Genomic DNA, 9,624 nt, shown 5'->3' with positions numbered 1-9,624 from the left:
GCGCCACTGCCTCTCCCCCACCCCCAGGTCCCCGCCAGGGTTCCAATAGCAAGACTTTCGAGCCCAGGGGACCGACCCTGGCCACGCAGAGGCCTCTGAGTCCTGCGGCCACGGAAACCTAGCCGGGCTCCCAACGCCGAAGCCGCCGTCGCCACCGCCGCCGCCGGCGTCAGCAGGGCTCCAGCCCGCCAGCTGCCCGGCTGGCGTCACGGCACGGCCCCGCCCCGCCCGTGCCCCTCCCTCGCCCCCGCCCCCACGTGCGCCGAGTTTGTTTATTTAGCTGCCATGGCAACGCGCTGGGGGGGGCTGCGGGAAGGCGGGGAGAAGAAAGGCAGGGGGCGGGGCCCGGCGGCGGAGCCTCACGCGCCACGGGGAGGAGGCGGGGGAGCGATTTAGAGAGAAGTTATAAGTAAGAAGCGCGCGGCGGCCGCCGGCAGTTCCCCGGCCGACAGAGCGAGCGCGGCTCCGGGCGCGCGGGGAGCAGTGGCGGTGGCGGGCGGCGGCGGCACCCGGAGCCGCCGAATGCCCCTCCCCGCCCCTCCGGCCCCCCGCCCAGCCACCCGCCCGTGACCCGCGCCCATGGCCGTGCGCACCCGACTTAGTCCCCAGGACTCCGCACCCCGCGCCACCGCCCAGCTCGCAGTTCCGCGCCACCGCGGCCATTCTCACCTGGCGGCGCCGCCCGCCCACCGCCCGGACCACAGCCACAGCGCCGACGACGACAGCCACAGTGGCCGCGACTACGGTGAGGGACACTGCTGAGTCCAAGAGCGTGCAGCCTGGCCATCGGACCTACTTATTTGCCTTGCTGATTGTCTATTTTTATAAGAGTTTACAACTTTTCTAAGAATTTTTGTATACAAAGGAACTTTTTAAAAAAGACATCTCCGGTTTATACTGAATCCAAAGAAGAAGGATCTCGGGCAATTTAGGGGTTTGGGGTTTCGTTTCTAAAGTTGTTTTTAATCTTCGTTGACTTTGGGGTTCGGGTACCCCTCTCTCCACTTCGGACTCCGGAGGACCTTCTGGGCCCCCACATTAATGAGGTAGGTGAGATGCTGGACTTGGGGAACAGAAAGGGGTGAGGACTGGTGGGGAACCTCGGAGCTGTGGCCAGGGTGGCCCCTGACTCCTGGTCCCTGTGCGCCCCGCCCGGCCCGCAGGCAGCCACCTGGCGAGTCTGACATGGCTGTCAGCGACGCTCTGCTCCCGTCCTTCTCCACGTTCGCGTCTGGCCCGGCGGGAAGGGAGAAGACACTGCGTCCAGCAGGTGCCCCGACTAACGTGAGTGTCCCGCTAGTGTCCGGTAGATTTCTGCAGATGAGAAGAGCTGGATGGGCAGAATTCAGGGGTCACTAAGAGCCCCTTGCCAGGACAAGGATTGCCCTCTATTGGGACTCTACAGCTTTCCCAGGGTTGCTCCTGGGCCCTTGAGTCGGCCTTAAGTGCGTGTGGTCCCCGCACTGCGGTACCGCCAGGGGCGCACAGCGGCTCCTCACAGGTCTCCAGGCGTCTGGCCGATGGAGTGGGTACACGCGGGCCACCGGACTGTATGTAGATGGGTCTTGAGACCCTTTGGGCCCGGGTGATCTTAGTGCGTAGGCGACCGGGTGGCTATGGTGCATGGGGAGACAGCCACAGTGTCCCAGTGTCCCAATTCCGTGGGCGGCTGGAGTGTCCCGGGGAGCTGGCGGAGCTGGGGAGCTAGCTTGCAAAGGCATGGACGTGCCACCTCTTACCCGGGTGTTGGCTGAGATTGCAGCGCTGGCACCTGGAGTCCCCGGGCCTGCCTTCCTGTCCTGTCCAGGTCCTATGGCAGGGCTGCTGGTGCTTTTCATCCACTGAGTCAATACTAGGGGTAGCAACAGGGAGCTACAACGTAACAGCTTCTCTCTCCCTCCTTGCAGCGCTGGCGAGAGGAGCTCTCTCACATGAAGCGACTTCCCCCACTTCCCAGCCGCCCCTACGACCTGGCGGCGACTGTGGCCACAGACCTGGAGAGTGGTGGAGCTGGCGCAGCTTGCAGCAGCAACAACCCGGCCCTCCTACCCCGGAGGGAGACCGAGGAGTTCAACGATCTCCTGGACCTAGACTTTATCCTTTCCAACTCGCTATCCCACCAGGAATCCGTGGCCACCACTGTGACCTCCTCGGCCTCAGCTTCATCCTCGTCCTCCCCGGTGAGCAGCGGCCCTGCCAGCGCGCCCTCCACCTGCAGCTTCAGTTATCCGATCCGGGCCGGGGGTGACCCGGGCGTGGCCGCCGGCAACACAGGTGGAGGTCTCCTCTACAGCCGAGAATCTGCGCCACCCCCCACGGCCCCCTTCAACCTGGCGGACATCAATGATGTGAGCCCCTCGGGCGGCTTCGTGGCTGAGCTCCTGCGGCCAGAGTTGGACCCGGTATACATTCCGCCACAGCAGCCTCAGCCGCCAGGTGGCGGGCTGATGGGCAAATTTGTGCTGAAGGCGTCTCTGAGCACCCCTAGCAGCGAGTACAGCAGCCCGTCGGTCATCAGTGTTAGCAAAGGCAGCCCGGACGGCAGCCACCCTGTGGTAGTGGCGCCCTACAGCGGTGGCCCGCGCATTTGCCACAAAATTAAGCAAGAAGCCGTCCCGTCCTGTACGGTCAGCCGGTCCCTAGAGGCCCACTTGAGCCCTGGACCCCAGCTCAGCAATGGCCACCGGCCCAGCACACATGACTTCCCTCTGGGGCGGCAGCTCCCCACCAGGACTACCCCTACTCTGAGTCCCGAGGAACTGCTGAACAGCAGGGACTGTCACCCTGGCCTGCCTCTTCCCCCAGGATTCCATCCCCATCCGGGGCCCAACTACCCTCCTTTCCTGCCGGACCAGATGCAGTCCCAAGTCTCATCTCTCCATTACCAAGGTCAGTGGGGGAAGGGATTGGTAGAGCAGCCTCTGGGAAGCTTTGCTTCTGGAGACTCTCCAGAAAGACGTTGACCCCACTTTCTTTACTCCTAGAGCTCATGCCACCGGGTTCCTGCCTGCCAGAGGAGCCCAAGCCAAAGAGGGGAAGAAGGTCGTGGCCTCGGAAAAGAACGGCTACCCACACTTGCGACTATGCAGGCTGTGGAAAAACCTATACGAAGAGTTCCCATCTCAAGGCACACCTGCGGACTCACACGGGTAAGGGAACCTGTGCCTCCGCGGTGGAGGGTTGGTTGGTGTCTGTCTGCTCATAGGCTGGCTGGCGCACTCCTTAGGGCCTTCTTGGGTGCTGGGGGTGTATCTCTTCTCCATCTCCTGGATCACAGAGGAGGGCAGCAAGCAGGCGCCTATGTTTTTGCCCAGAAGCCTTTTGCTTGACGGATGCTATCTGCTGCCTGAATGTGCAGTTTCTCACTGGGCCTTTAGAAGATAGGGTGTTTCCTGTGTGTGCCTGCCCCTCCTAGCTTGGTAATCAGGAAGCTGTACTTTGCAATGCAAAAATTCAGTATCTTTAAAAGGAAAGTGTTAAATTTTCTAGCTTATTTTCATAGTTCCCTCCTTTCTTTAGATCCACACGTATCCCTAGCTCTATTAGCTCGGGTTTACACTCCAAGAATTTAATGGTTACAGTTGCTGGGGATTCTGGTTTAAAACTGTCGATGCAAGCTGAGGATGGTGACACTCAACTTTATAGTTTCCAACGCCAAAGAGTTGAAAGGGTCAGTTGAACTTAAGACTAGCCTGGTCAAGAACCCCAGTCACAAAATTACAAATAAAAATAAATAATAAAGGTAGTCATTAAGTGGGTAACGTCATCTAGATGTGTTTATTAAAACAGCTAGAATGACACTGCAGAAGAAATTAGCCATGGTGGCATTTGGACCCAGTGTAATGGGATGGCATGCTTTGTGGTTTCAGCCCAGATAGCTCCCAATCATTACCCACTCTAACACTACTTAGGCTCATAAGAATGAAAACATCAGTTCTGTGGAGATGGCGTCTAGCTGCTGCCTCGCTATGAGTTTAAAATCATTCATGTCGCTCCTATTTATCACCTGAAATTCAATATGGCCCTTCAGTGTCAGAAAGAAAGACATTCCTGGATTTTTTGCTCTCTGGCCTCTAGTTTTTAAAGGGGCTAACTCTTCGTTTCTAGCAATAGCTTCAGCAGCCCATTTTCCCTTCCCTTTACAGGTGAGAAACCTTACCACTGTGACTGGGATGGCTGTGGGTGGAAATTCGCCCGCTCCGATGAACTGACCAGGCACTACCGCAAACACACAGGGCACCGCCCCTTTCAGTGCCAGAAGTGCGACAGGGCCTTCTCCAGGTCGGACCACCTTGCCTTACACATGAAGAGGCACTTTTAAATCCCACATAGTGGATATATGACCCACACTGCCAGGAGAGAGTTCAGTATTTTTTTTTTTTAAACCTTTCACACTGTCTTCCCACGAGGGGCGGAGCCCAGCTGGCATGCACTGCAATCATGGTGGAGCTCCCAGCAAGTCAGCTTGTGAATGGAGAATCAGGAGAAATGAAGAGTGCAAGAGACAAAAAATACCAAAAACAAAACAAAAAGAAAAGAAAAGAAAAAAAAAAATCACAGAACAGATGGGGTGTGAGACTGGATCTTCTATCATTCCAATATCAACTCAACTTGAACACGCCTGGACTTACAAAAAACGCCGAGGGGCGACTGGAAGTTTGTGGATATCAGGGTATACATTTAGATCACTGAGTTGGGGGGAGGGAAGACCAGGATTCCCTTGAATTGTGTTTCAATGATGCAATATACCTGTAAAGATCACCTTGTATGCTCTTTGCCTTCTAAAAAGCCATTATTATGTCCCAGGAAGAGGAAGCAATTCAGGTACAGAACATGTTCTAATAGCCTAAACGATGGTGCTTGGCGAGTCGTGGTTCTAAAGGTACCAAAGGAGGGAGCCAAAGTTCTCCAACTGCTGCATACTTTGACAAGGAAAATCTATTTTTATCTTCCGATCTACATTTATGACCTAAGTCAGGTAAATATACCTGGTTTATTTCTGTAACATTTTTATGCAGACAGTCTGTTATGCACTGTGGTTTCAGATGTGCAATAATTTGTACAATGGTTTATTCCCAAGTATGCCTTTTAGCAGAACAAATGTGTTTTTCTATATAGTTCCTTGCCTTAATAAATATGTAATATAAATTTAAGCAAACTTCTATTTTGTATATTTGTAAACTACAAAGTAAAAAAAAATGAACATTTTGTGGAGTTTGTATTTTGCATACTCAAGGTGAGAAATAAGTTTTAAATAAACCTATAATATTTTATCTGAACAGCAATCTCTTTGTTTTGTTTCCACGGTGGGAGGGAGGTAAGAGCCACGCTGTGAAGCCAGTTTTACCTTGACAGAGGATGTAGACAACTTGGCTTGGTTTTTTTGTGTGTTTGTTTGCTTTGTTTTGTTTTTTTAAGCTACTCGGTTTTGCATTAAGTAGTGTTGGAGTTGAGAACTATACGGATGGGACATTATAAAACATCTGGTTTGTGTTTGCTTAGTACAAATGTGAAAGTACGCTTCTTTGCACATTTCCAGGTACACATGGGTCAGTTATTCTTTGATTTGCTCAATTTTAGCAGGGAGCGCTCAACAGCAAACCTGGACACTCTAAGTTACACACACACACCACACACACACACACATTCACACTTACATTTTGTCTTTTAAGGTAAATGAAACTATGAAATGTTTTCTCTGGAGGCTTGGCCTTGTAGTCCCCACACAATGTAATAAAAGAACTTTCTCCAGGCAGACAGGCCTAGGAAGGGAATGTAGTTCCACACTGCCCTCCTGAGGACTGAGGCCTTCAGTTACACCACCGCATAGATCATCCCTACGGAGATCTGAAACACACTGTCTACCGAGTATCTTAAAGCTTCCTCAATCTCTCTGAAGACACGGAAACAATTAAGAATTATTCAAACCCTGGGGGACAGAGAACGTGTTGCTCAGTGGTGGGGTACACCTAAACAAAACCCTGGAGGGGGGGCAGGGCAGCCCCTCCCCGTGCTCAAATTCATGTAACTCATAAATTAAAACTTTTAAGTGGTGTCCTTGTAAATTTGTAAGCGTCTCTACTTCTGAGGTTATTTAAGCTTAAAACTGCACTAATTACCGTCTTGGGAGGTTGAAGCAAACTATTTTTAACTGTCACAAAATGGAAAAGTGCTTGTGCTGCTCGTGGACACTTTAGTGGTGGTGTGGGTGAGTCAGAAGATGAAGGCAGCAGAAGCTAACTGGCATATAAGAGTGCTTATTAACCATTGTAGCTAGCGCCCAGACTTACACCGTAATACACTTTAGAAACGGTGTCTAAGAACCTAGGCTCAAAAGGCTCTCACAGGAGAGCAGCACAGAGTGTTTTCCTTGACTTTTAAGAGGCCAGCATGATTGAAAACTGCAGCACGTGTCTTTGCCTAAAAGAAAACAGGTGTATCAGTAGGATGGAATTTTACATGGCCAAGAACATATTCAAAACAAACGTAACGACGTGGAAGAACATTCATGGTATGCTGAGTGGAAAAGGCAGGACAAGACACAAGAAACAACGGGACTCCAATGGTATGTGTATGGACTCAAGTTTGCGTTTATCTCATGTAAGCCAGAGTAGCCTCAAACCTTGCTACTCAGGTGAGGATGGCCTTGAACTGATACTCTTACCTCTATCTCCCAAGCACCGGGATTATGGGCATGCGCTATTGTTCCTGGCTGTTTTGGTTTCTGTTTTGTTTTGTGCTTGCTTTTTTTTTTTTTTTTAAATAGGGTTTCATATCACAGGCAAACCATGACTGAGCTTGTTGTAGTCCAGTGAGGCCTTTAACATAGTGGCCCTCTTGCCTCAGCCACCCTACTGCTGGCATTATAAATGCTCACTATCACGTGGCTTGGGTGTGTGTTGAGGAGCAGAAAGAATAATAGGAAATAAAAAAGTGTATACTAGTTTTCTCAGTCTAAATGGATTTGAGGACCAAATACTTCCCCTTTCTAAAAATTTGCAAACATTCAAAAACAATGAATATGGGGAAACTGCTTTCCTAAGACTAAAAGTAAAAAAACACCTGAGCTTTATTTTTTTAAGAATTAAAGTTATGTAAAAGAAAACAGCTGTATGCTTAATGACTTTTTCTCTGTATTAAATAGTGACTGGTTGCTTTTATAACCCACCTGACATATGGCACAAAGCTGCTTTGTGTAAATGGTTTACTCCAGCTCAGTTGTGGCTCGGTTGGCAGAGAGCTTGCCTGGCGTGCATAAGGCCCTGGGTTTGATTCCCCAGCACTGCATAAAGCTGGGCACGGTGGCGCATGCCTGTAATTCCAATACGTGGATGGTAGAGGCAGGAGGAGCTGAAATTCAAAGCCAGCCTGGGATGCGGCAGGCACTGTCTCAAACAAAAGAAGTGGGGGGGGTGGGAGGATGAAATGTCTTTCTGCTCTAAATGATTGCTACCATCATATGCATAAACGATCAAGACATTTCCAATTTACTCAGAAATCTCTGAGGTTAGGGAAACATCAGTACACATTAGCTTTTCTACTCTGCAAAAGTAAGTTCGGTATTGCAATTGATTGGGGAAGACGCGATCTCTGGATGTAACAGGACAGAGCATTATTCAACACACAATGCTGAAATATTGCCTCTCGCTGCTGGTAGCTCTGGGTTGCTAGGCACACTGTCATTGCACAGTGACGGAACCACACACGGGCCAGAGAGTACCTAAGAATTGAGGTGCCTGCTTATTATATTTTCCTTGTGACATTTAATTTTATATGTTCTAGATTTTAACTGGCATGCTTCCACAAGGGGATTAACTGTAGTGCTTCCTGCCTGTCAACAGACATGTAGCCTAACTTTTATTCTGTCAGAATATACTTTCTACCGGAAGAGATTTGCAATTTTTTTTTTTCTTTTTGAATTTTGTTTGTTCTTGTTCTTGTGTTGAGGCAGTGTCTCATGTATCCTAGTCAGTTCTGGAAATCCCTATGTAGCCTTGGACCTCTGCTGTTCCTGCCATCCCGTCTCAAGTGCGGGATTTTCAGGTGTGAACCACCTGTCTTGGCTTATATGATGCTGAGGACACAGAGCTTCACACATGCTGGACAAGCACTCCACCATTTGAGCTGCATTCTCAGACTTTATTTTTATTTTTTTATTTTCTGCCCGGGGGTGGGGGTGGGAGGGTGGGAGGACTGGGAGATTAGGGGGGAGGGGGAGGGGGAAGCAGGCTGGTCTCAGTCTTACTTTGTAGACACTGCCTCCAAAAACTTGATTGACTTTTTAGAACAGTATGGAATAATAATTTTAATGATACTAACAAATTTTACATACTTTATGAATACACAGAGAGAGAGAGAGAGAGAGAGAGAGAGAGAGAGAGAGAGAGAGCGCGCTATGTAGCAGCAGCTGGCCTTGAACTCCTGATTCTCCAGCCTCCACCTCCAGAGTTCCAGGATTATGAGTCTGTGCTACTATGCCCAACTGTAGGAGTCTTTATAAGGGGAGCTAGGTGATGCGATGTGTAGAAGCTGTTCCACATGAAAAATATTAACATACTTATACCTGTTGTGCTTTGACAACACAGGGGGTCTCTGAATTTAGCTGTGAGTGCCAGGCACCTGCTCCATTTCAAGCTCTGGTATCTGATGCTGTACATAGCGCAATACAGACCAGATCATTTCCATACACCTCCCTCTCTCTCTCTCTCTCTCTCTCTCTCTCTCTCTCTCTCTCTCTCCCTCTCCTCCCCTCTTCTCTCTCTCCCCCTCTCTCTCCCTCCTCCCTCTCTCTCCCCTCTCTCCTCTCTCTCCCTCTCTCTTTCTCCCTCTCTTTCTCTCTCCCTCCCCTCTCTCTCTCTCCCCTCTTTCTCTCTCTCTTTCCCTCTCTCTCCCTCTCTCTCCCTCTCTCCTCTTCTCTCTCCCTCTTCCTCTCCCTCTCTCTTCTCCTCCCTCTCTCCTCTCTCTCTCCCTCTCTCTCCCTCTCTCTCTCTCTCCATCTCTCTCTCTCCCTCTCTCTCTCCATCTCTCTCCCCCCTCTCTCTCTCCCTCTCTCTCTCTCCCTCTCTCTCCCTCTCTCTCTCTCTCCCTCTTTTTCTCTCTCTCCCCCCCTCTCATATAGATACCACCCTGTCCTACAAAACCATATATTTATTGTTTTTATCATTTCATTATTTTATTATGTATTATGCCTTTCCTATTTGCTTTAGCTCTTCGTATTTTCTTAGCACCTTCTACAGGCTATTGTATCCTGTCATGTTTTTATAGTGCTAAACTGAAGCCATGTCTGCCTCCTAAAGGTCACTTATGAAACTGTCTTCCATTGTTCACAAGTACAGTCATTCAAAGAGATTTCATATAAAACCACCACGATCTCTCTGTAAGGAAGGCTGTGGAATGTGCTACCTGTGAAATTCAGGGTGGGGAGGGAGCCTAGCAAAATCTGAACACTGTATGAAAGTTGTCTTTTTTTTTTTTTCCAGTTTTGTATTAAACAAAACTAGAATGAGAGCTGGAAATGAACAAGTTTTTGGAAGGCTTTGTCTTCAACACAAAAGAAAATCTTAAGGAAACTTCTCACCATGTCCTGAACAATGTTTCGTTCTCCAGTCATTTTAAATTATATAG

General features: G+C 49.8%; 1 protein-coding gene across 2 annotated transcripts; it reads left to right on the top strand.

Annotated features, from left to right (window-relative positions):
• The first annotated feature begins 554 nt into the window (after positions 1-554).
• Positions 555-5,279, top strand: Klf4 (KLF transcription factor 4). 2 transcript variants are annotated; one of them, XM_051162154.1, is made up of 5 exons: positions 555-1,046; positions 1,164-1,284; positions 1,908-2,889; positions 2,985-3,149; positions 4,146-5,279. In XM_051162154.1, the coding sequence occupies exons 1-5, from the start codon at positions 1,042-1,044 to the stop codon at positions 4,319-4,321; spliced, it is 1,449 nt and encodes a 482-aa protein (XP_051018111.1). In that variant the 5' UTR covers positions 555-1,041; the 3' UTR covers positions 4,322-5,279. The 2 variants fall into 2 exon arrangements, with proteins under 2 accessions (XP_051018111.1, XP_051018115.1); XM_051162158.1 differs by lacking the exon at positions 1,164-1,284.
• Positions 5,280-9,624: the final 4,345 nt, after the last annotated feature.

This window comes from Acomys russatus, chromosome 2, assembly GCF_903995435.1.
Source record: "Acomys russatus chromosome 2, mAcoRus1.1, whole genome shotgun sequence".
NCBI classification, from domain to species: domain Eukaryota; kingdom Metazoa; phylum Chordata; class Mammalia; order Rodentia; family Muridae; genus Acomys; species Acomys russatus.
The sequence above is the reverse complement of the archived record's forward strand: the minus strand, read 5'-3'. Positions and strand labels throughout refer to the sequence as shown.

Excerpts from the sequence above, each read along its gene's own strand:
- Klf4 (XM_051162154.1), top strand. Across the intron at positions 2,890-2,984 it reads CTCATCTCTCCATTACCAAG|AGCTCATGCCACCGGGTTCC; the intron begins GTCAGTGGGGGA and ends CTTTACTCCTAG. Across the intron at positions 3,150-4,145 it reads ACACCTGCGGACTCACACGG|GTGAGAAACCTTACCACTGT; the intron begins GTAAGGGAACCT and ends TTCCCTTTACAG.